Below are 27047 nucleotides of genomic sequence, written 5' to 3'. Positions count from 1 at the left end.
CTATGTGAATTTGACAGCACAACTGTGACACATTTCCTGTTCAGACTGTTGCTGCTGCATCAGTCCAGTCTAAATATAACTTACTAAAAATAGATACTCTGGTCTGGAACAACATGTCTAATGCCAAAAAACACATTAGATAATGTTTAATCTGAGTTTTGAGTGACAAGTCAAACATTGCAATAATTTATAGGACACAAAGTTCTGATGATTATTGGCTGCAATCTGTCTGCTTCCTGTCTGCTGGGTGAACTTCTCTGACACAGTAATCTGTCTGTCTCCTGCCTTCACCTGCGTCTAATCTATTCGTCTCACACACACACACACACACACAGGAAATCAGTCGGAGCACATGTACTGTAATGGACAGAAAAGCTTCAGATTAAAAGGTCAGTAAATGCCAAAACCATTAACTATATTCACTGTACTCTGCCTGGAACTTACTTTGTTCAAATAAACAAACAATGGAGCACATTTTCATCAAAAAATATTTTAATTAATGCTTCATTTAAGTCTGAACAGCTTCTACACAAAAATATATATTTTTCATTTTGTTACATGTAATAAAAGTGTAAAAAAAATGCTTGAATCATTTTCAAAGTAGTGTTCAAATGTTTCCCATTATTTCTCGTTATGGAAGTTCACTAAAGCTTCTCAGTCCTGAGCTTCTTGTTACCCCTCAGTTTTGTTTTCTAAAGTTTGAAAACAGCAGAAACCTGACTAAATGATTATAGTTTGATTATCTTCTTTTTTTTTCAAAGCCCCCATAAACCAGCTTCACTGTTGAGGTGTTTTATGATCTGCCCTGTCCTTTAAGTCACCCGTATTTGGCCTCTAAAACCATCACTTTGTAGGTTTTTCCTGAAATTCTCCATCAGATCTACTGTAAATAACTAGCAGACTCGAAAAATGTTTCAGAACTTTAATACATTTCACAAAGAACCTGATAATAATGCAATTTAGTTGATAAATAAGTATTAAAAAAGTCCTTCATATTTGCATAAACAAAGCTGAGGCTCCGTGGAGTCTAAGTATTCTGGGACAGGATCTGTGTTTGTAGGGTGAATGACTCAAACAAATAATCACTAAATAAGTAAAGTAATGAGTTAAAGGAATAGTGCAAAGTTAAAAAAATAGTAATGGTTCAAAATATTTCTTTATGAGTGAATCCAACTCCTTTCCTTTCCAACATCTGTGCCACAACATTTTCATAAATAATATATCATTTTATATAGGACACTTAAAGTTATGTTTGTAAAACATAACTTTAACATTTCTAAAATATCTCTTTGTACCTTTAGGCTTATGATATTTTAATGGAAGCTATTAGTGAAGATAAACAGAAATAATTGGAAACCTAAACAAAAAAAAGTGCTACATGGGATTTCAAACATTGTTGAAGCTTCCCACCTTCACCTGGTCCTAAAACTAACACATATCTGTCTGAAAAATAGTCCATACAGACGTCTCTGAAGCATGGAAGAGTGAGAGTAAAATAAATGTCTGTTCAAACACAAGATGAATGAAACAGCAGGTAACAGTCTGATGAAGGAGATCCAGTTTAACAAACCTTTAGAACAACAGAACAGTATCGTCTTAGTATTAGTGTGTTTATGACTGTAAAAGTCATGGTCCAGAACAGACAAGCCTTCAAACGGACAGTTTGGTTTTATTTCAGCCATGTGGTTGGTCGCTGTGCGGTCAGTCTGACCCTGGTTTGAGCAGCACTACGTGGTGAAGGAGGCGTGTTGGCCTGTGGCTTGAATGCAACAATCCAAGGTCTTTTTCAGCTCCATCAACTGGTTCCCTCCAACTTGGAGCTTCTCCCTGACAGCAGACAAAACAAGAAACAAATGCTTGGTAGACATAAAAAGATAAAAACTCAAGAAGACAGATAAAGACAAAAAAGGAGGGAGGAGCGAAGACAAATGAATTCAAACGCTCCCTTTTTTTACTGTTTTGTCAGTTTGACAACCTGTCTTTAAATAAATATGGAAAAAAATAAATAATTTAAGACTACAAGGCTGTCTGGAAAGAGCAGACAATAACTTGAGTCTGCAGAGAAAAACTATTCAAATATTTTCAAGTTAATTTGTAACAGATTGTAACACAACAAACAGTTTGTGCCCGATGAATGGAAAACTAAAATCCAATTTCAAATCTGGAAAAGTGATGCAGTTTTTGTTATTCTGGTCATTTCCTAAAAGATAATCAAGGTATAAATAATGAATCTTGTCTCACAATTAAAAATCTTAACTTTGATTAGAGAATATTCAAATTTAGATGAAAATATGATTGTGGAAACCAGTGTTTTTATGTTAAATACTAATTTTGGAGGCCTATATGAAAAAGGACAAGTTTTTAGCATTTAAGTCTTCACTTGTTGAGATTCGATGAGTGATTCAGCCATAAATAAAATACAACACACCTTTACAACAAGGTGGTTACTACTACTGTGAACACAGAAGTACATGACATACATCTGAACATATAAAGATAATCGTTCCCCCTGCAGTTTGTTCTTCATTCAGCTGAGAGCAGATCATCTTACACTGTTGTTGTTTTTTTACCCAGTTTTGTTTGACAAGCTTAGCAGTAAATTCTTTCCAGCAACAAAACACTTAATGTTCCAGTTATTTTTGTATCTGGTTTTGTTTTGTTTTTTTCCAAGCTAAGGCCGGCCTGTTTCATTTAACCGCATGTTGTTGGTTTTTAGCAGCAGCTTCCAAATGCTTCCCTCAGATCTACCTGCAGACGTTTTACACTAAACTGTTAGCAATTAATGAAGGCGTCACCTGCACGTGTTCCTGAAACTGCTATAATGCCATCGTTCCCAAACTTTTTGTTATAAAAAGAAAACCCTCAGATTGACATGGCCACGTTCAGCCATAAGCAGTTAAACATTGAACAGTGTCTGAAGTGAACTTTGCCACAGGAGGGATGTTTTTAGAACAAATTCTTCAGAAACTGGTCACTTGTGTAAGTCTGTTTTAACTCTGTGTTCTTGTTTGTTGTCTGCTGAAGTCACTTATTAGTTTAATTTGGCCAGAACCTGCTGGTTTGTTCCGTTATGTGCTCAGATTTTTATTTGTAAGAACTAGGGGTGTAACAAACAAACAACTGAAACATGAAAATGTACCACAGTCCAGTAGTAAATGTACAATCGATCAGTGTACTATCTGGATGAAAGAGACTTTTCTGATCATGTTCAACACAACGTCCATAACAGACAAAAGAGCTTTTATAGAAGCCCGAGTCTTCAATGGCAGCTTTCTCCCAACTGAGCTGGATGTTTCTGTCCACCCTGCCTCGTCTCTCCTGACAGTTACAAATTCTCAAGAAACAGCGCGCAGTCCCGGCGCTGGCAACAGCTGCTTAGCAGCAGAATCACTGAGGGAGTGTGTTGCTTGTTTGTTTCCATTGGAACATTGTGTAACAGCAGGCAGGAGGGCAGAAGAATCTTCTCCAGCTGCACACTTCCTCCTCTTTAAGCAAGCATACATCTGTGTGTTTGCTTAACCTCTGAAAATGCCAAACTGTGTTTGACTTTACTTTTGACCCGCTCGGGCTGCTCCCAGGATGTGTTGGTCTGACTTCCTGTCAGTGCATTTAGTGACAACTTGAGACTCTCAGTTCTAAGCTGCTGGTCATCGTTCTGTGACACGGAGCTAGTGTTGCACCTGAACTGTGCACAGAGTCACAATGTACACACAGAGGGTGTGTGCTGTGCTGCTTTTGTGTGTTACATAATAGCCTTCAAATGTTTGTCAGGTAATTCATAAATAAACCCAAGACACCGTATGAATCTGTACAACATATATAATGGCTAATCTCACCCAGTCAGACAGGTCAATGTTAGAACAGAGGCTCCTGTTGTACACACACCATGCTGCCATGGACACACAATCTACTTTCTAAAATACAAGAAACAGTACTTAACAAAAATAGTAATCATTTGACTAACTGTCTCTCTTAGTACTATTTTTGGTCTCTTCATTGATATTTAATTCCTCTTAATTCTCCTCCTTGCTGTAATTTTACACTCAAAATTTTATTGAAGCTGTGATTTCTAAGTTTATATGCATAAATGCTCTTTTAAAAGAAGATTTTTCCTCATTTAAAACTATTTGAAAGAGAGGAAACATCGACCTTTAAGAGTATGACTCAGCTACGCATCTGAAATTGCTTTTCAATGTCTGACACATGCAAAGGCATGCTAGGGCTTCTGCTGGAGCTCACTTTCATTAATTATTTCATAAAAAAGGCATTATTCTTCAGTAATATTGTGTATAAAGGATGAAAGCATTGCTTCTGTATGAGACATGATTCTGACACAACCATCCAAAAGGTGAGAAGCAGCAGAACTCTCCAGTCAAATAAAGCAGTTTCTTGTTAAAGTAGCAATTAAATACACTGAACAGAAAATTAAACAATGAATAGCCTTAGGCTTTGTTCTATTGAGAAATGTTCTGCTCCCTGTGGGTTTGTGTAATTGAGCAGAGAAGTACTTCAAGTTATTTTGTTAGAAAGAGTTAAATCTACCCACTTAATGATGCTGAAAGGCCTGACCAGTAAATACGACGTCAGAGGGGGAATCTGACAGCGGCGAGCGAATTATGCTAGAAATGACCAGCAGGTAAATTCTAATATGTGACTCAAGATGCATAAAACTTGAAAAATCAGTGGTGCCTGGAAAATGACTCGGTGTCACTCAGCAGCTAAGCTGTGCTGCATTAAAAGCCATTAGCTGTCAGCACTGATGTTGCATCCACATGTGAAAAGAACCCAGGAGCAGCGAAATCATTAGACCCCCGACTCCACATTCACACACACCATCAGAGAAACAGATGTTTCTAAACAAACTAGAGAAAACTGCTCACATCTGAGGAAATCACGCTAAATGATGGAGAGCTGCACAGATTTTATTCCCTGGACCTGAATGCATTCTATGCAGAAGGCGAGATAAGATAAGACATTACAAAAACAAGCCACTTCCAGGCTCCATATTTTGTTTTTCTTTCTCTCGGTTTAAAAACATCTCCAGAAAAAATCTTAGGTAAACATAAAGTAAATGCAAGTCTTTGTCAGCCAGTTATGCTTTCAGATGATGCTTATAAAACACACAACTGTCCTTCTTTTGTGTGAATAAAAGTCACAAGTACAAACCTACTGCTGAACACCCAGCCAGTGATTTTAAATGAAGCCAGAAATTTCACATTCATCTTCTTAATTTTGTTTACCCAATTATAAAGCTCCCAGACAACCGTTCTCAAAGAAATGACAAGAACGCAGTTTTTAATCTGACATCTTATCATCTGACGTTGGTCTGAACATGAACCCAGAAAGTGCCTCCTTATGTAACTCATGACATTGTACATCCAGATCAAATATTTAACATCACAGATAATGCACTGACTAAGTAAAGGCCCAGATTACTTCCCAGTGACTGTAACATAAAACATTCAGTGTCACAACACAGATTAACTGTCTGTTAGTGGGGACCTCCTGCAGACTGATGCAGCAGATGTTTTATTTAATGCTAAATAACCGCTGCTTTTATCGTGCCTTCACATTTCTAATCGCAACAACTTTGCCACGCTGCTGTCAGGTTTGCAGCTGGAGCCTCATTTAATACACAGCGCCGTTGTCTGGGTTCTCTGATAAACTGGCCTTCTCAACAGTCTCACTGCTTTCTGTTTATTTATAAAACTCTCATTAGGAAAAGCCCGCTACATCTACAGTCGGATCTTCCTATTCACAGTCTGCCTTCTAGCCTCATCAATCTGCCTCGAACCAAAGCACGTATCTCCTTCGGTTTCTCCTCACAGCTCTTTGACCTGAAAGCTGGACTCATTCATTCCACTCTCCTCTTTTAATAATTCAATACAATCACTAGTACAAGATCACTGCACTTCCTTTCAGCCACCTGTTTTACGATGCTTGTCACTCTTATTATTGTTTTTATTGTTACCACTGCTCTGCTGGACTCTTCCTGTAATGCTGTCATTGTAAATGAGAACTGATTCTCAATTGACCCACCTGGTAAAACAAACAAAAACAAACAAAAAACAAGAAGGATTTTTGGTCAAACCTTGTAAACAATGATCTCTTGTGTTATTAAGAGATGCAATGCTCCCTAAAATGTTGTGAATGACTCTCAGCAACTACATCAAATTTTAGCTGAATATTTTCAAAACTGAGTTAAAAGTTATAGCCATTTTTTTGTTGGCAAAAGTCAATTAGCTGTGGCGTCCATCTTTAATTGGACTGACATCTAACATTAATCAGTTGTAGGTGTACATACATCTGATGATTACTTTCTGCAAGTTTCATCCACTGGTTCATGAAATATTTTGCTAACACCACACACACAGCCATTATCACCGTCAGGCGATAAGAAGCTTCCAAATAAATACAGTCCTGGTGCACAGTGGGGATGTAAAAGTGTCAGATCTGTGTTACATAAAGAACTAACTGGTTCTAAGGGACACAAAATAAAGTGTTTGACATGCTGCTCGTGGTTTTTAAATCTCACAGAAAGTTGGAGTCTGTCAGGCAGCAGCATTATAAGAGGCCACATGATGAGACATAATCTGTTTAAGACATAGACCTGTGGCTTGTTTCCATGGCAGCAGCCAGGTTGAACCTGCAGGCATAAACACAGCTTCAGATCTACACTGCAAAGCTTCGACAGACAGGTGATTCTGTTCACGCTCCTACGAGCTGCCGTTTGGAGGCTGTGAATGGAAAACTGAATTAGCTTTTTTCCTTTAAAAGAACAATGTAATACAAGCTGGAGTTGTGTTGTGTTTGGGATGAAATGCTGCATTTTAGAATACATAACACTGATGTGACACAATTAATGCTGAAACAAATGGTTTGCAGTCTCGTGGACAAACCTAATGATGATATTTATAATTTAGTGAAACTTGCTGCTGCTGGTAATATCATATATGCTCCAATTTTTAACGATTCTCATCTCTAGATCTATAATTACCTCCTATGTTTTCGATTGTGTTGGTTTGTTTGTCTGTTAGCAAGGTTATTAAAATACTAATAAACAGATTTTGATGAAATGTTCACAAAATGTAACAAGAAACAAATGATTCAGTTTTGGTGATGATAGTCTGGATCAGACTATCTGAGTGCTTCTGGTTCAGTTTATACCTTCTTGAGCACACTAAAACACTGTCTCTGTTTATTTTCCTCATTACAATTTGATGGACATTTGTGAAGAAAAAACTACTGGATACAAATACAAATCTGCATCGAAAGAAAGCTCATTACAGTTGGACCATAACCATTTTTATGGAAATCAGTCCACGAGTAACTCTGTAATCTTTCTGAAAGCAGACGAGCAAAAACAAATCAACAACAACCAATAACACTTGTAAATGACATATCAGCTGCTTAACGTTCTTATCACTTATATTTGACTAACCAGTAACAAAATGTTCTGTTGTTATCAGCTAAAAATAGCACACTGAGAGGGATGAAACTCTGCAGTTAAACTCATCAACAATAAACACTGAAGTGCTGAAATAAACTCAGACAAAGTCTAAACGTAAAGCTGGTATTAGGTGAGAAGAGGAATAGATAAAATATAATTTAAACATATTAGTAAGCTGTTTACAGAACAATTCAGAAACCTAATATTAGTAATGATACAGTAGATCTCAGGTTAAAATATGCTGCTTCAGCAGGAAAACAGCCATGTAAACTCACTGTCTGTGACTCTGGCAAAGCTTATTAAGTTAGGACTTTATTTACTGTGTGAACATTTATGGGAGGTAATGTGCAAGCTCTGTTGAATCTCTATTATTCAATTAAAGTCAGCAGGTTTTTAAACGTGTAGCACTTGTTTGTTCTGCTACAGTACATATAAAAGAATGTCTTGGTGCAGAGCCAGAGTCAAGTCTTGTCAGTGCGATGTACAACAAGAACAGGGTCACTGCAGAAAGCAGCTCAGTGTTACTGACGGGAAAACGTCGGAAGCATCCCTCCAAAGAAACCTGTTAATAATAAATGTCCCAGTTGTTTGGAAAATGTTGGCATGGACGCAGCCATTGTGAGGTTTGCTGGGGAGCTCAACAAGAAGGCCTATTATGACAGAGTGGCTGTCACAATTCATGAAGGACACACACGTGCTTGCCCAGGCAAGTCGCAACAAAGACAGGAAGAATTCAGGGAAACGGTTGGACTGAGGTGTCCATTTAGAAAGACGGGGCTAAAACCACCCACGGCCTCAGATGATGCATGTCCAGTCAAGTTAAAAAACAACAACTCATCAAAGACAGAATATGTGTGTGTGTGTGTGTGTGTGTGTGTGTGTGTGTGTGTCCTACCTATACTCCGGCTGGGAGAAGCAGTCAAACAGATGTTTGGCTGTTAATCTGGAATCCTCGTTAACAATCTGAAACAAATATGCAAAGATTAAACGTGAAAAGCTCAACGTGACACAAAATGACAGAAAAGAAAAGATGGTATGAAGTTATTTAAAGCTGTCAGAAGCCATTTTTCTATCAGTAACACAAACCTTATTGGAGTAGATGACGGCGAGCAGCATTTGGACTTCCTCTAAACCGGGGGCCGAGGACAAGACACTGAGGAAGACCACACGTTGAGTAAAAACTTAAAGTGTGTTCAGACACATTTTATTAGGATATCTGAATTAAATACGTGCTTGTTTTACCAGTTTAACAATGAAGTGTAATTTTAAGAAAGTAAGTACTTTTAAATCTCTAAATCATGCAGGTTTTAATTGTTTTTTGACAGCTTAGAGTCACGGGAGGGAAAACAGACTAATTTAAATTGTGCAGTCTTACATTATCTACATCTACGGTCTGAATTAAAGAGAAAAATGAGCACAAGGGAGACATGACCCAACACATGAATTAGTCTGGCTGTTTCCTAGGCAACTAAACTCCAGCATGTTGATGTACATAAACACACAAGGTCTTAGAGGAGCAAAGGTAGGCACCAAATACAGACTCTAGACAAAAAAAAGTTAAAACAAAGTTTATGCTATAAAACATTAAAGAGATATTCCTTTTATTTACAAGTTTATGTGAAGCACTTCTGAGTAGTAAGTAGACTACCTGCAGTCACTGCATGCTCAGTTTAGAAAATAAGAGATTTTATAAGTCATGCAAAACCAGAATAAGGCCATTAGAAGAGCAAATTTCCCAATTTCAACCGCAAGCATTGTATGCTGGATTGAGTGAATACTATAAAGACAATTTGCTGTTGCACAAAAAAAGTTGTTCCCTGTCTGAGCTAACTCTTTGAGCTGAGCAGCAATTAGTGAGGCTCTTCTGACAGATTTTTCTTTGACGTTATTGTTTTCTGACATGACTATATGCAAATTCAGATGAACTTAAATAAACGTGTGCTGTTATTTTTGAAAGTAAATTGACAGTTTTATAAATAAACAGACTTAAATAGGTCCCTTGCACATTTTGAATTTCTTTCCACTGGTCTGGGGGAAAAAAGACATTTAATGCAAAATGGACCTGCACTTGGAAGGAAATGCCTTGTTTTAAAAAGAGGGGACTGAAAATGACTCGTTACAGATAATGAATAAACAGGTTTGCATTAAAAATACAAAATCTGCAAAAAAATCCCACACTAAAAATTATGGGTTTGAAAAATGACTCATGTAGACATAAGTTCATTCGTGTTGCACGTGAGACAACGTGCTTACAGTAACAAGAAAATACATCTAAAGCAGAAGCATTAACGGTGCCAAAAACTTCCAGAAGTTGCCAGAACGCCACACCTTCTCTTCACACGCACACACACCCATGCACACGTACACACGTACACACAAATGTAAAAAACCGACAAGACGTCTGTGGCAGAACTTGTTTTATCTGCATCCTGCATCTTCACCAGGGTATGGTCTTTACTTCACAGTGGAACTAAACAACTACAAAACTGAACGTTTAAAACACTAAATACTACAAGTGCAACAAAATCAGCACAAATGTAAGGAGGTTTTATAGCTACTGGTCATCCTGTGTGTTTATTACAACAAACACCAGGTAATGAAGTGACACTTTATCGTCACGTAAGATACAACAAAAGCAACAAACCTTAAATCTAAAAGATGAAGATAGTAAAAACAAAAGGCAAAGTCAATTAAATAAAACATATCAGTGGTATATTTCAGCAACTGGATGACCTGCTGTCCAAGAAAAGGACATTAGCCACAAAACAAACAAACAAAAAAAACTTTATCTAAATGGGTGAGGTGACTCACTGACACCCGAGGCGTGATCTCCTATCAATGTCAAAGATAAACATCAGCTTTGATGTCAAAAATGACCTTAGATACTCCACACAAAAGACGTTTGCTGTGTGAGCAGAAGGAAGCACAACAAAGAAAAACAACACGGGAAAATAAAACCAGGCCTACAGATTTATGATCAATTTACATAAAAAAACATCAGAAAGAAGCTGAGACCAAAGGAAATGCAATGTTTTGATCAAAGTACAAAATACATGTACACATTTATAATAAATATATATATATAAAAAAAAATTCCCTTCTCACCCTCCGCGGGTGGTCTTTGTTTCATCCTCTGAGCTCGGGTCCTCTACCAGAGGCCTGGGAGCTTGAGGGTTCTGCACAGTATCTTGGCTGTGCCTAGAACTGCACATTTCTGGACTGAGATGTCTGATGTTGTTCCTNGTCATGCTCAGTCTGGTTTTCTTGTGGCTTCCTCCTCATTTCCAGTTTTAGTTTTAGTCTTTGCTGTCACATTAGCCTTTTGTTTGTTCTTTAGAAATAAATTGGTTTTCATTTTGAGCTCTTTCAGTGTCGGCCTGCACTTGGGACCGAATCCTCCTTCCACAAATCTGTGAAAATACGTCAATGAGTTTTACAGAATTATAAGAATATATATACATATAAGAATTATAAAAATACAAAACTTGAAGCCACAGCAATTTCTATTAGCCCAGGATAGACTCATCTGCTATCTAGCCTATTTATACAGTCAGCACATGAACAAGATGGAGTATTTTCTGCAAAGAGAATAAATAGTCTCTGTTTTTGTGGAGGGGCAATTTGGCACCTAAGAGAGCTGCACTATGATATGATAAAATGTAAGAGCTAAATGTATGCTCTTAGCTAAATCTAAAAGCATACATATATTCAGATGTACAAAATAAATAAATACATCAGACTGAGAAAAATGAAACTTGTTATTCATATTAAGAACATAGATCTCTCTCTCTCTCTCTCTCTCTCTCTCTATATATATATATATATATATATATATAAATATATATATATATATATATATATATATAAAACCTATCTTTCCATTTATTATGTGAACAAACCTTTTTTTATATTGTCCTGTAGATCTGAAAAGCAGGTCAGAGTGAGAACTGCATAAAACAGGGATCCCTGCAGACCCCTCAACCTTAAAATAGGACTTTATTATATTTATCCTCATAGATACCCACATCTCATCATAGGTCTGATTCAGGATATGTCTGGACCTGTTCATGTAATGTTTGCTGTAGATGAGTGAATAAGTAAGAATGAATGAGGCTTATGCAAAGATGCTTCGGAGGCATTGCAATAAAAAGGAAGATTGCGAAAACTTGAAAACAAAACTGAAAATTTGAAAGTAAAAGGCTGGTTGTTCAGTTACATTATTGTTTACAAATCAATGAAGAGCTCTGCACAGGCTTTAAAAAAAAGAAGCAGAATACATAATTCATATTTTGGGATAGGTAAAGTTTTACAGGGTTTCTGTGTTCAGAATAACAATAAGGACAGATAAACAACCGAATGGATTTAAGCTATCACTGATTTTAATATCTGCTACAGTTAAATGTCAAACATTTCTTGTGGGGAAAAAAACTCAGTTTAAATGTTTCTTATGCAAGTCATCCTGGAGTAGTTGGGAAATAAAGTTAATAACTGCTGATGACGCAAAGCAAACAGCAACAAATGCTTCTGAGACGAGTCACGTTAAACATCATAAGAGCAGTGGGTTTAAAGCTAAGTGCAGTCAGGTAAATAAGCAACTGGAATTGTTTTTTTTTGCATGTTTGAACAAGCAAAGAGTGTGATATATTTACAGCCATGTTTTTGGTTAGAAATGTTTGTATGTGTATCATCTATGATGAAAAATACCCACTGAATATGCATCATTCACCACCAAAAGTCTACTACATATTTTGTAATAAACGTGCAAAATCAGCAGAATCCCGTTTTCTTGCCAACAAATAAGACGTGTTTGTTTACATTCAAACATTGGCAAGTACACATCGGTCAGTCTCGGTGCATGATGGATATTGAATCAGTAAAAATAATCCCTGGATGTAAACAGAGTCAGACGAAGAACAATGGAATCAGAGACACAAGTTTTTCTTTCTTCTTCTGAAAAGAAACAGAGACTAAATTCTGTAAGGATGAGTCCACAGAAGTAAGCAAGAGTCATTTCAGGGGAGGAAATCGAGCGATGGAGAGCGTTAAAGTAAAGGTTGGCACAAAAATCATATGTAAATGAGCTGTGCCGAGATATCCAGAACTCTAAGTGATTGTCAAATTTAGTTGTAAACAAAGGCCAGGAGTATTTGTTGTTTTCTAATGCAGTGTTTACAAAAATCCTGATGAGTTTAAGTTAGTTTAACCCCCAAGTAGTCATTTATTGATGAAAACGTGTTAAAAATTGCAAATTTTGACAACTATTATAGTTTTAACTTTTGCTTTATTTGATGATACAACTGTTAGCATGTTCCCTAACTGAGGCATGATGAGAAAAAGATCAGCGCTAAAACACACGGCTCACTGTTGCGTCATGGGAAAAGAGATAAGGAAAAGTTTCAAGGTCAAGCAGATTACAGCGTAACCAACGCCGCATGCCAAGTAGGTCCTATGAGCCACGCAACCAGGACACAGGCTCAGAAAAGTGGAGGACAACTTTGAAAGTATTCTTAGAAGGACTAGCTGCAGATAAAAGTAGCCTAACTAGTTAAAGGTCTGGTTAGCTAGAGAGTTTAGCCAAGATAGACAAGTCAGGATTATAGTTAACTGAAGACGTGTTAAAGGAGGCATTTTCAGATGTGACCATGAATTCCTACAGGTTTCATAAGAAGCTTAGTTAGAATTAAACGAAGCTGTAGGAGGTGCTTCTTGAAAGCTTAAGCTCAAATAATCAAATATCAGAGACTTAATAAAGTATAAAGTTGACTGATTTTAGTGAAATATGCAGCGTTAGGTTGAGTGTGACAGCAGAGATCTGAGTTAGCTAACATACCTGCTGAACGCTTGGAGCAGCTGTGAGGCCATAGAGGACAGTTTGTGCAAACAGGCTACAGCGTCCTGCGGCGGAGCAGGACCTCCCATCGGTGTGGTCGTCTGCAGGGTTTGAGGGTTAAAGCCAAGCGCTTTGAACACTTCCACACTGAAACGTGACAGAAAAAAATTACCCTAAGGGTCAGCTGAGTGGAAAAAGTACTTAACAAAATAAGCTAAAATATGGTGTTTTGTAGCTGCCGACTGTTTTCAGGAATTATTTATTGTCATTACTGGGAATAACCCCTTTCCCCTTTCATGTTCATGAACATTGAGGTTGTGCTGTAATTCTTGCTGAATACTGGCCTCTCAAGGTCCTAATGCAAGAACCCCTGACGGATTAAGGTAAAGACTATAAACACAGGGGTCCTAATCCTTTTAACACATCCAATTAAATTTCAGTGGAAAGCCAATAAAAGACATATTAACCTAACCTGTTATCTGCAGTTTAATTACAATTTTAATCTGACACATCAGTCTACAGTATTCGTACAAACTCACCTTGTTTGGAACGCATTAGTCCAGATATTTTCAAAGACGGACCACACTTCTTGGGGAGAGACCTGAGCAGATACGAGTAGTTTGTCTTCATCGTCATCCTTCATGATGACATCACAGGTGAGAGATTCTTCCTCCACAGACACATTGTGCTACAGTCATAAAAAAGGAAAAACACATAAGCTTGTTGCTGTTTGACTAAAGCTTGTTTTGCTGTTCATCATCAGATTTTTAAAACTGAAAAAAGATGAAACAAAGTCTTTATTTCTTCTAAATCATCACATTATATATAAAACTACTAGTCTTTCATTTGATCAGATGTGTAAATTTAAGACCTGAGATTGCAGCTTATTGTAAATGTTTTCCAGAACAGTGATGGCCTGGGGAACATGTTTTGAACTTTTCCAAAATGCTTTTACGAGCTCCTTTGCTTCCTGAAGGGCCTCTGCGGTTGCGCAACTTTGCACAGCTTCTCCTGAGGGAACATACAAAAGCAGGCAGTGTCAATAATCAGTTGGCTGTTACTACGGCAGGTTAGAGATGTTAATCACGTCACAGCTACAACCTGCGGTCTCTAAATGTGCTAAACAGCACACTCAATTACATTAAAGGTGTTGCAAATAACCCAAAAAGGATTGTGCAATACATTGAATCCTGTAAAAAGCAAAGATATTAAAGTGAGATTTAGAAAAATAGCTGTTCTGTTGGTGAAACCTTGACAGAGAAGTTAGGTGAATGAAAGCAGAGAAGAAATCTACACAGTGAGACACTTTAGTTCACAACATGCACATATTACAACACAACAAGCATTAATTATACAAACATATTCATTATTTATTTACAACGTTTTACTTGCTACATTTCTTGTAATTTTACAATAAATTCAAGTTTTTATTTTAAATTTTGTTTGAACTTCGTAGTTTTCCAAAACAGGTGTTGCAAACGATCACATTTCCTAAAATCACTACAATCCAAACACTGAAGTGTTGCTTTTATCGTCTTAAATATGAATCTGCATCGGTCCCTTTCAGAATAAACCTGAATGAATAAATTATTTCCTGCAGTAGCTGCAAGCCCTTCCACTGTGAGGAGTCAGTCCTCACACGTTTGCTGGAGCTACGAAAAGTTACTCCCGCTCAAGCAGCAGTACTTTTCCACCTCACACTTCATCCCTCCCTCTTCTCTTCCTAACCCTACTCTCAGATTCCTGGCACAGCCAAGGAAATCCAGAACCATGCTTTTGAACCACGGATTAGGAACCTTTTTGAAGCTATTAATGGTATTGTGTGAGTTGAAATGAAGCAGTCACCTTCCACGTGGGTGGGCATGGAGCTCGTGTGACAGGCTGACAGTAATAAACTGTTCCAACAATTATACCCTGAGCAGAAGAGCTGCAGTGGGCTACTCAGCATCTTTCTGACACACATCTGAGTCTCCCACTTTAGCAGACGCCCTGGTTGTGGATGTAGTTCTGTAGGCTTATAGAGCAGCATAAGACAGACAGCATCAACCCAGAGGGGAAGGTTTTAATCTGAGGAATCACTCAGTGTCCCAACACCAACGTCTGCTGACAAACACATTTTTATTTCACTATTTGCTTTTGTATAAAAGGTAATGACACATTTATTTTCACTGAAAGAACATTAGTTTCCTCTCAGCTCATTGACTTGAAGCCACAATGGTGGAAAAATGACTGCACAGCTCACCTTTTTAGCTTATCGTGTTAATCACTGCACTATTTGTTAACTGAAACTGTTTACATTCAAAGGAAGATTAACATCTATTCCTGAGAAACTGGCATCAAATGGTTTCATTTAGAGAATGTGATATCATCTGTACTTCCATTTTCCTAGCAACCGTGTCTGGGCAAAAAATAAAGGAGGTTAAAAAACTAAACAAAAGACCAAAGATGGTGTGATCCAAACCCCACAGGTATAACTCCTCTTAGCAAGAGGAAACATAAGATGCAAACATACTTTACAATTCTTGTATAATACAGAACAACTCTTTCTTTTTTTCCACTAGCATGCCAACATACCTGAGTTAAAGAAGGTGATGAGGTTGGAAATGATTTCCAGAATCTTCCGCGGGACAATATGTCCAAAGACAGCGATCCAGTGCTTTTTAAAACACTGCAAGAGATCTCGCAGAGTCCAGGGTGGTTTTATATAAACTATCTGTTAACACAAAGAAATATTAATTGTATTTATATTACAAACTGCTAAAAGGAAAATGCAAATCATACAAAAAAGCAAGATGTGTGAGATCTTCATGCAGACCCTTTTTGAGCTCTTGGTTTATTTGGATTCTTGTTAACAATATGCAGCATATGTGGGCATTAAAGCTAAACTAGATTTAGAGAAATTCATTAAGTTAAACTCTTAACGATGTGAAACATAAATTCTACCTCAAGCCAGAGGTCTTCGAAAGCAGCCTTCATCTCCACCTCTAAGACGTCAGACAGCACCTCCCGCAGACATTCTTCCAGCTCAAAAAGTCTTCTGCTAAGTTCCCGTTTTGTCTTTTCGTTGTCTCCTTCACTGAGCCGCTTGTTGTCTGCAGGGATATGTGTATGTAAGGATTGAAAGATAAAAAATACAGAGATTTAGTGTGCATCTGCATGAATTAAAAGCAGAACCATTCACGGAATAAGAATTATAGGTTTTTTTTATTAGAATTGCACTTTTAGCATCTGTCCTACTAAGAGTGTGAAGATGCAACTTTCAATTCATGCAAGTTTCTAGCATTATATTTGTTTTTATACATTTTAAAACAAATACTGACTGACATAAAGGGAAGGGGGGAAAAACAGGAAATAAGAAATGGGTGGACATGCTGAGTGCATGAATGATATTACGACACCATAATGATGGAACATTCAAAGTTCCTTCCTGTTTTGCAAGAAGAACAAATTATCCTTGAGTCACCTTTGTCTGGAGCGACTACAGAGAGCCCAGCTTTCTCCTGACCACGTGACTGGACTGTTGTGCAACTTGTGGCCAACACTGGTGATGAGACCTCAGGGCTGATCTGAGGCAGGGCTGGAGCCTGGATGTTCTGCAGGATGGAATGGCTGTGCCTGGACTTCTGAACCTCTGCCTCCAAATCACTCTTGCAGAAAGCCCTCACCCCACTCAGGAGGGCTTTACTGCACAGATTTTTATCATTACTAGAGAAGACAAAAAATAGTCAAATTGTTTATTAACCAGTTTGTTTTGGGAATAAATTTAATGAAAGCATATGGAAACCCAAACATTCAAAGTAATAGGTCAAAAGATATTTAAAATAAGTAAAACATTCTGCACACCAAATTCTACCCCCACCCCCCCTCAAAAAATCCTGAACTAAACTCTGAATTCCTCACTCAGCACATCTATTCTTTGCAAAAACCTCTCTGGCTTTTTCTCTCATCCCAACTGGAACTATCTGGCTTAGTCACATGCATGTGCATTATTAGCAAAGGACACATACTTTGCAGCAGCAGCAGTACACTGAAGAGGGGGGATGGGGAAACTCACGTGCATAAGATGAGAGCACACCCTGGGTACATGTTCTGGTATTGCAGGCAGCACTGCAGCACTCTGTCATCGTTATTCTCAGCATTTAGACCGTCTGAGAAGAAAAAAAGAGGAAAGGACAAGCTGATAAGTGTGACTCAGAAAAACCAGCGTCTAAAAAAAGATGACACAAAGCACATGGTGCACATACTGAACTGTAAAAAAGCATTTTCTTTAAAAGAGAAGGGGAGAGGGAAAGGTTAAAATAAAATAAAAAAATGTAATGAGATGGAGATTTGGTTCCCTTTTAAAACAATTACACTAAATGCTTATTTGCCTGAAAACACAATTATCTTCTTGATGAATGATTTAAAAATATTAGAGATTATTGTGTAAATTAAATATCACTGTTAAAATTCAGCATATGGCCAAAAGCTGGAAAGACAGAAGCAACCTGCCCTTGAGTTGCACACATCTGACAAGGAATCCTAAAAATACACTGATGTGTCAGCACCACCTACAGCTCATTCAGTGAACTACAAAGAACTACCAAAAAAGAAAAAAAAAACTGTATCGATGTCTTAATATATTTCTTTAGCATAACTGAATATAATTTCACAAATTACGCCAATAAAAAACTTAGGTCTTAAATTATGAAATATAAAAGGCAAACTGCTCTGCTCAAATTCATTTACCCATAAAGCAAACACATAAAAAGCTGCTAGGCTGCTAAATGTTTGGCCTGTAATATTAAGTCTTCTCCTTTTGTTTTTTAAAGACTGACATCTATAAATGCTATAATCTTATGACGTCTGTTATGGTTCAAAAAGAAACTGAGTAGACAAAAATAATCCGTCTTCATTTCTAGAATTTATTCTTGATGGTTACTCATCATGAATCAGTACTTACTGCTGCTCACAGCGGCCTGCTGCATGGACTGCCCCCACAGGTGGGGGTCCCAGCTCTTCAGACTGGTGTAGATGTAGGAGATGGCAGGCGTTGCGAGGTGGGCCACGGAACCAATCTGCCCTCTTCCCCTTTTTAAGGAATCCAGTTCTTGAAGCACCACCCAGGGGATCAGGACGACAGGAAAGCCCATTGCTACGACAGGAAACAGAGAGAACCGTGGTGCATTAACATGTAGAAGAGCAGTATATCCTGCGTAACAATACATTACAAACATACAGATTAGATTTCTTTTTTTTGCTTTTTTGAGCTTCAGCAGCTTCATGCAGTGAATTCAAATCTTTGTGAACAAACTAAAAATGATCTTCTAAGCCTCAAACATGTTTTCACCAGCGACAAGAAGCTAAAAATGTACGGATCCTGTCAAGCTGAAACGTAAAACAATTTTAAGTTTGAAAAAGTGAAGATGAAGTAATGTCGAGAAATATTTAAATACTGTATAATACCATTATTTCAGAACTACCATATGTAAAAAAGCTTCATTAAAAATAGAAATAGAAAGAATGATAGTTTTAGTTGTAATAATACATTTTCAGTACCTCCAAGGCCACAAGATTTGATCCCTTTCACATAATCCAAGTGACTGAGGAGAATATTTGTGTCAAGAACAAGGATGAGGTCTTGCTGACGGGTCTGCCTGCCTGTAAAATTAAATTGTTTAACTATTAAGAATACATAATACAATACAACAAACAAAACTCAATTTCAGCAAAAGTGCAGTACCTAAGAACTGTATATACAAATGTAAATTAACCTAAAGATTCCTCCTTCTGTTTTTATAATAAAATGTACATTAATCGGTCAAATCTTTTACTGCAACACCAAAATCACAAATTAAACTGCTGTACGTAGTCATGTTTTTTACTGTAGCTTCTTTATTTTTCACGTTAAAGCCAAAGACAACTGAAACATGTTTTAGGCTACAAGAAGTTTCACTAAACATCAGGGCTTCACAAGACTTTAAAGTCTGAACTGAAAATGCATCTTGTGGTGATTTTACAGCAGATCCCAGGATTCATACTTTATTTATTTACACAAAGTTTTAGGGGGAAACATTGAAACTCACAAAATGTTTGCGCTGGTCTTTCTTCTGGAGAATCTATGTCCATACAGGTGAGGTCACCGTAACTCTCCATCACATTTACCTCCAGTCTCTTCTCAGAGCGAGCAAGATGAAGCTCCTTGACCACCTGCCCCTAAAGCAACATATTTTAAAACTAACTGAATACACTTTTAATCATAATACAAGATTTTAAAACAGTGGTGAAATGCTATGTTTAGCTGTTATGGAAAAGTGAAAGGAATAACATGGTAAATAATTATAACTTTATTTACCTGATCGTAACATTGCTGAATGTTTGTATCACCTACAGGAAGGAGCTGCGCAGGCGAGGGCGACCTCTTATCTTGTTGTTCATATGAAGAATTAAAGGAAGCCTTCAAAGAGTTGCAGGGCTGAACTGTTTCCAGATCAGGTTCCTTCTTCAAAACCTCAGTCTTTGGAAGTTTATTCTTATATGTCTTCTCAGGATTTTTGTTTGTAGTAACATTATTATAATTTCCATCTGTGCTCTGTGCTGGTCTAGGCAGACGCGTTTTTGGTATCCTGAATTTAAAAGGCACAAATTTTTGATTAAGCATTTGCTTCTGAGCAGATGATGGTGCTGGCTTAGGTGGCACAGGCGTGTCACTCTCACAGGTTAAAGGGACTTTCTTCCACAACTGTGAACTAATCTCTGAAGAACGATGCTTGGCTGGAGAGGAAGACCTGTTTCTGTCAGAGGCAGATAAATCTTTTGCATCTGTACACAAGCTCCATTTAGCTAGTAAATCTTTGGCTTGATAACTTTTGCAGCTGTTTTTGATTTCCCCCCTGCTTCGCTGCTTTGGGGAATCCTTACAGGAAGAGAAGTCGGTTCTGGTAGTCTTTCTAGTCCCGTTGTCATGTTGAGTTCTTGAAGGTTCCTCAGCGGAACCATTCCTCCTTTGTCCCTTCTGCTTCTGGTCTTTCTGTAGAACCGTACTTGGACTGGGACTCACTTGTAGCTTCTCTAACTTAGAAGAGGTGCCCAAAGAGTATTTTTTATCTGTCCTGTCTTTTAACATATTTGTAGCCTGAGAAGCTGAAGCTGTATCTCTAGTACTCGAAGGTCTTGAGTGGTCCTTTTCCCCAGTCATATGTTTACTAGTGTTTTTATATCTACTGGAATTGTGTTTTTCTTCTTTGCTGGAGCAGCTTTTCTCATGAAGATGCACAGAAACAGTGCTGGTGCTGCCACGTCCTCTCTCCTTAGTAACGGCTTTCTGCTCCCCCGCTTGCTGTTTTGATTTGAAGATTGGCTTTTTGTTGTGACGGGAGCGGGTTAAATCCTCTTTAACAGACGTTTTTTGTTGCTTTGCTTTCCTACATGTTGGGCAAGTAAAGAAATGGTGTAGTTACTAATTAGTAAACAAAAAATCCACAAGATTTCATACAAATGGATTCCAGCTTGGTATTACAAACGTAAATATGTTCTCAACAGAGGCATATAAGCCTGTCTTACCTTGTGTGACTCTTTACATCTTCTATACATCTTTTTTTTCTTCGGGAGTCATCCTCCAACTTAGAAACCTAATCATATTAAAAGTAGCATGTGAACAAACTGTGATGTCCAACGATTAACATTCATTACATTAATTGTGTGCAGAAAAGGAGACTTGATGTATTTAGGCACTTACTGAAAAACCTAATCTCACATTTACATGTTTGATTAATTCCTTTCTCCATTGAACTAATCTTTTTTTTTTTTTTTTTTTTTTACAGAAACAGCTTTTAAATAACCACACCAGTATTACAGTACAATGTTACACCTCCTAAAAAAAGGCACACCAGTTCAAATAAACAGCTAATTTCATTTTTCTCACCTTCTTCTCATCTTCACTTGAAAAAGGCGACTTCCTTCGCTTTCTCTTCTTTGGGTTTTGAGACATAATTTACCTGAACTAAAAAGCAGAACGCCGTCTCAGTGAATTTATAAACTACTTCAAAATACAGCTCGACGTTCAAAGGTAAACAAGATTACAAAATTCCACGCGTTCTGTGAATTATTTAAATAACTCAAGTGTCAAATATGCCGAAAAAAATCTCTTTCTGTGACACTAACCACTGTTTATGTTGTGCTACAAAATAAGCATAACAAAATTCGTAATGTGTGAGTAAAAATGTCAATTTTGAGGGATTAAAGTGTTCAGCTGCCTGTTCCTGTTAGCGTACTTAAACTATACAGAAATTATATGACTTAGTTTTATGATTCAAAAAACTATAAAACCGCAGCCTGGTCTTTACTGTATGGACAATTAAGAGTTTATTCATTCAGTTAAAGCACCTAAAACTGAGAGACATAAATACATTTAAGATCGCTAATTTACCTTGAAGCCAGCTAGTCAAAACATCCGGTTTTTTCTTCTTCGTTGGAATTTTCGGTAGGGTTTTTTGTGTGACGCGCGATGCTGCCCCCTACCGGCAAACAGGTGCCTGACAGTCAGTCCAATTTCTCTAAAAACTAGTGTTTTTTTCTTTCTTTTTTTGCTGTAAAATCTTTGTCCGTCACGTGTAAATTTGTTTCACACAAGAAAGTAGACCTTAATCAGACAACTCCCTGAATATATTTTGTGTTTTTACTTTACTTAGAATAAACCAGTAAACCTCTATCTTCACAACACAGATTTCCAGAATGTTGTGACTTTCAAAGAGCACTCAAAGTCCCAGTCCCAGACTTTATTTTAAACACGTGCCTTCTTTTATCTGTTAACTGCAGAAAGACATCGCAATAACAAATCTTTTGTTTATAAATTTTACAGATACTTCTTCATACAACAAATAAGGCAACATTTTTCCCACCAGTAATTTTCCTGAGTGTCAAAAGAACCACAGATAGTTTATATCTGCTCAGTATTCGCTATTTTTTAGGTACAACTTCATCACTTGAGTCTGTGCTGGAGATTTGTTCCCTGACATATTATTTTTGCACTGGATAAACACTTGGTAATGCTAAATCAATAAAATATGTCCCCTTTGTTTTGATTAACCAATACACTTTACATGATTTGTTTGAGTAAACCTCATCAGCATGAGCGTGTAATCTCAGCTTTATGCACCTGCTGATAATCTTCATTCAACAAAGTCTTTTCAGCAAGTTTCAAGGCCAAACATCTGTTATGTTTATTTCTTTACTGCACCCAGCCTGGTAGATAGAGTAAAAGTATTTTTTGTTGTCATCAACAGATGACATTGCCTGTTCAAAGAAATTTCAAGTTTCAAAGTCCGTCGTCATTAAAAATGGACTGAGTTATGATTTTTTCCGGTTGAAATAAAATAAACTGCATTTGCTGTTTTTTGCAACAAGATGACGCTGTTGCTCCAGCCCACATTTGGTCTTAATGATTGTAATTTTGACTGATGAACAGGAACCTGTTTGGTCAGACTTTCTGCAGTATTGGTCTATTTACCTCTCTATATTCATTTATTTTTTGTTGTAACTCTTCATCCTCACCTTATAATTCTTCTCCCACTGCTTTTCTTTGGCAGCACTTACTAATTGTTTTAAAATTTGTCCAAAACAACATTTTTATCAAAGCAACAATACTTGTTTTCTTTTTCAGTGGCCTGCGCTTTCATAGTGCCTCTGTTAAACTGATGTAAAAACCAATTAAGAATGTTTCCTTTTCACACACACACTCATAAAATGCACTAGATTATACAATTTCACTGTATGCAGCACAGTTTCTTCTTATTCACTCACACCAGTAAGTATTTTCAGGGTAATAGAGGGAAACAGTGTCATGCTTAAAGACTCTTCAGCACATCGTAGGGCTGAACCTCCATCACAGAGCTACACCTGAACTTTGTCAAAGATACAATATTTATTCATAAAAACAAACAAGAAATAAAAGTGACAAAAACTGCAGAAGAAGAGAATTAACTAACACAGGTTTAGGCTATTTTTTATGATGTTTTCTTGGTAATCTCAGTAGTAGTGGCATTATGGGAGCCAGGCACAGACCGTGGGCAACTCCCACACTGAAAAGTGTCTCTCTGAAGGCCCTGAGGCTGGTGTGGGGGATGATAAGCAGATGCATGTCTGAGAACCAAAGACAACGAGTGAAAGAGGTCTGACAGGTACAAGGTGGCAGGAAGGGATTCATAGATAAGGCGGAGGAGATTCATATATGGATATATAACTTGACATGGAGTCAGTGGAGATAGATGAGAGTGTGGGTGAAGCCCCTAAAAACTAAGGCTTTGCTTGGTTTCTCAGACAGAACGGTGGTGGAGAGGGAGGGGATGTGGGTGTGGATGAAATGTAGACACAGATGGAGTCTGAAATAGATGGTCAGAGTCTGAAGATGTTTTTTTATGCTGTATTACAGGGGCTGTTCTGACACCTAATATTTTAGTTGACTTCTTCCACATCAAAATGGGCAATGTTATTTGTCACTGGTTTAATAGTCCTTCAGACATCCTAACCCAGCCTTTTTAGATAGATTTAAATCTGCACTGCATAAATCACGAGAAGCGCTGCCAAGACCCAAACATCTGCTTGGGTCTGGCAGTATTCTTCTTTCTGTTGTCTCTGTTGTGTCTCTCCCTGTAGGTGTGGTCTGGCTGGATCACTGATTATTACTCATATCACTCTCATGCAGCCAATTACCTTCAGCAGTTTAACTGACTTGTTGTGCTCCTCATTCATCATCAGTTTGTCCACTTAAATATTACACTGCTGGCCAGAGTTTTAGTTTAAAATCTGCAAACAGTTGACACTGAGCTGCCTTTAAGCCAGCTTTCTGTCCATCCCAGGACCCAAACTTATCTGCTTTACCTGCTCCACTCCTCACCCTGACCTGGAAGATAACTGCCTCAGTTCTGACCGCCACTGCTAATAAAAGATACATTCTGCCCAATAATTCAACTCTATTGGTCCACAAATTTTAAAGAAAAATATTTTTCAAGTTTTCAATATCTTCTAACATGACTTAAGGAGAAATTTTAATTAAAACCATCCACTTATAATGCATGGAAGCCTTACTAGAGCGCGATCATTTAAAAGACATTTCCTTTGGTGAATAAAAACTGCGTCTCCCTGGACCATGGTATAAAAACCATTTCAGTTGAAGACTTTCCCAAAAACCAGGCGACTAACAGATGAGCTGCGAGCTGCACCAGCTGCAAGGAATGATCTCTGACCACTTCCGTCATCTTGGACAGGAATTGTGACATGCAAGGATCATGGCTGAAACGGCTAAAAACACTGGGATTCAGTAGATGACAGACTTTTGGATAAGATCTACAACACGTTAAATCCACAAGGTTTATATTTGAAGTTGGAAACAGCCTCCAGGTTTTGGATTCCATGGAGACATTTCATTTTGTTGGGTTTACTTGTGATGAAATGTGTTTATGTGGTATGATGAAGGTCCAGAACTCAGCTCTGAAGCAGACCGGTTTATGCAATGTCTTCATCAGAGGGTTAAATGCAGGATGGCCTCTATTATTACTAAGAGTCATAAAATTAAATTGTCCATGTGAGCGTTAAACAAAACAAATGGAAATCAGTCTTTATGTCATTCTTGGTGAATATAGAATAAATAAATATTTTGCTTCTCTAAAATATAATTACTTCCTGATAATAAACTGAATTGCATTTTTATTTTTTTGTTTGAGTGGCTGTGAAGGAAACATCTGCTGGGAGTTCAGACGTGGCTGCTTTAAGAGGACCTTAAGGTCAGGGTGAAAAACACGTTAGTTCACCAGGCTGGTTTTTAGTCATTTTAAAAGTCCTTCTCAACAATAAAATACAACATTATTCTGATTACAAATCAAACTGTAATTCACAGCAGGTATAAATACAATCTCAAGAAAATGACTTGTTCTTTTATAACCATATCTCATGGTGGATGATGAAGAAACGGAGTATAATTATGGTTTTATTTAACTTGACTTTCTTAGCTCTAGTATTATATCTGTGCCCACAGTGGAGATGGATTGTTAAGCCCACAGTTTGCTTAAAGGTATTTTATAGTATCATTGTTGAAAAGCTGAGTATGTTTCATTCTGTAAGGGCTGATTTAGCCTTCACACTATCCTGTTTATACAATAGTATCCTCTGTACGTTTCATGCAATCAAACTACTTCCACATAAATTGTTCTGTTTTATCCGTTTAAATATGAAAACATTTATCTTGATCTGGATTAGTGGGCTATGACTTTTAATATTTGTAACTTTTATACTATTTGAATTACTTAACTTTACTTACAGAAAAGAAATCCTTGTAGAAATGCATCGAGATCTTTTCAGTTCCTTTAAAAACATTATTTGATTCAATTATTTGTTCTATTTTCACCTTATCTTCATTTTAGCTTTAAGCTCTGGTTTTGCTACATTCAGCGGTTAGCTACTGTTTTGTTATTTTTAGCTTTTAGCTACTGTCTTTGACTTTAGCTTATGTTCTCCTTGTTTTATTTTAATTTACCTTTTATTCTTCAAAAAAATTAAGCAAAGTCACTCAGCCCTCTGCGTTCACACTGCAATCATTTTTCAGGTTATCTGTTTTGTTTTCATAGAAATCTGTTCATGTTAATGTTTTTCTTTGTGTCTCTGCCTCAGCTGTAAATGTCTCTGTCCTCCTTTGTTTGTTTTCCACGTGAGTTTAAAGACATTTGGCAGATTTAGACTGAGACCGTATACTTATCACTGCAAGTATCTGTGTGTGCACTTACGCGAGTCTGTGGGATGTTTTGTGTTCAGGTCTTGACTTTGCCGATAGTTTATTCAGAAAGCAGAGCAGAGTGATTTATACAAATAATATTTTGGTTTTGTGCAGAATGAAAAACTATGTGCATAAGAGGGTTTCTATGTGCAAGAATTGATTTAAAGTTTTCTGATTCCAACATGTATACACTCGAACACAATGACTTATTGTACAGAGACAGTTTCCTCACTGCACATTATTTAGTCTTTACATTTTGTCTGTAAGTTTCTGTTAGTCTAAAATTTGGAGACATTTGCTGATTACAAGCCTGGAAAGTGTCTAAAACCAGCACAAATTGGTCAGGTTTTTTGCTCAGCGTCCAAACCAAACATAGTAAAATGCCTTTTGGTCATTTAGCTGCCCGCTGCTGGTAAATAGCTACTCTTGGAACGCAGACTTTTGTTTTGAAACTGCAGCCAATTTTTTAAAACTTTACTAAAGACATTTCTTTCTTTTCAGTTTCATCCAAAATTTAACCAAAAATACATAATAAATCTTCCGTTTTCCCCTCATTTTTATTTTACATTAATTTTCTTTCTTATGATTATGCAAAGCACACATCATGTGTGAGGAATGTAGAACAGACTAATTTAATTTGCTCTGTTTTGCATCCTTGTATCTTATGATAGTTTGCCCAGATCAGTATTTCCGGTGGCTGGGACTATTTAAATTCATAAAGTCACAAGATAGTTTGGTTGAAAAAAATGAATAAAACATAACTATAACCATCAATTTTGTGCATTTTCTCAAACTTTTCATTTGTATTGTTTTTCAAATACCAACCACAAGCCCTCAGACTTTAAAGGGAAGACAAATCAAACCACTCTTTAGTTGAATCACACAAATAACATGTCCACAGAGACACACTTTACATATGCAATAAGGAAACCTAGCTCTTCAGTTTGGTTTTAGCTACTTTTCAACCAAAAGTACCAAAACTAAAACGGCTTTTGTTTCAGAGATGATAAGATTAGATACCT

At 37.2% G+C, this 27047-nt stretch overlaps 1 protein-coding gene across 1 annotated transcript; it reads right to left on the bottom strand.

Moving 5' to 3' along the window:
* Nucleotides 1-683: 683 nt before the first annotated feature.
* swt1 (SWT1 RNA endoribonuclease homolog) lies at nt 684-21729 on the bottom strand. The gene is made up of 17 exons (XM_017420584.3): nt 21688-21729; nt 21184-21261; nt 20823-20890; nt 19615-20683; nt 19346-19475; nt 18819-18920; nt 18223-18414; nt 17335-17428; nt 16744-16985; nt 16224-16372; nt 15855-15993; nt 14152-14291; nt 13820-13968; nt 13281-13427; nt 8537-8603; nt 8346-8413; nt 684-1827 (listed from the first exon to the last, which is right to left on the bottom strand). The coding sequence occupies exons 2-17, from the start codon at nt 21247-21249 to the stop codon at nt 1728-1730; spliced, it is 2922 nt and encodes a 973-aa protein (XP_017276073.1). The 5' UTR covers nt 21250-21261; nt 21688-21729; the 3' UTR covers nt 684-1727.
* Nucleotides 21730-27047: the final 5318 nt, after the last annotated feature.

This window comes from Kryptolebias marmoratus, linkage group LG24 (genome assembly GCF_001649575.2).
Source record: "Kryptolebias marmoratus isolate JLee-2015 linkage group LG24, ASM164957v2, whole genome shotgun sequence".
Taxonomy (NCBI): domain Eukaryota; kingdom Metazoa; phylum Chordata; class Actinopteri; order Cyprinodontiformes; family Rivulidae; genus Kryptolebias; species Kryptolebias marmoratus.
Note: the sequence above shows the minus strand (reverse complement) of the source record. Positions and strands in the feature narration are given on the sequence as shown.

What these genes read in the sequence shown, in the direction of transcription:
- swt1 (XM_017420584.3), bottom strand. Translation starts at nt 21,249, where the DNA reads ATGTCTCAAAACCCAAAGAAGAGAAAGCGAAGGAAGTCGCCTTTTTCA. An exon ending in CTGCTCCAAGCGTTCAGCAG is followed by an intron (nt 8,604 to 13,280) that starts GTATGTTAGCTA and finishes GGTCTTCCTCAG; the next exon opens with TGTCTTGTCCTCGGCCCCCG. An exon ending in TTCTCCCAGCCGGAGTATAG is followed by an intron (nt 1,828 to 8,345) that starts GTAGGACACACA and finishes GTCTGCTGTCAG; the next exon opens with GGAGAAGCTCCAAGTTGGAG.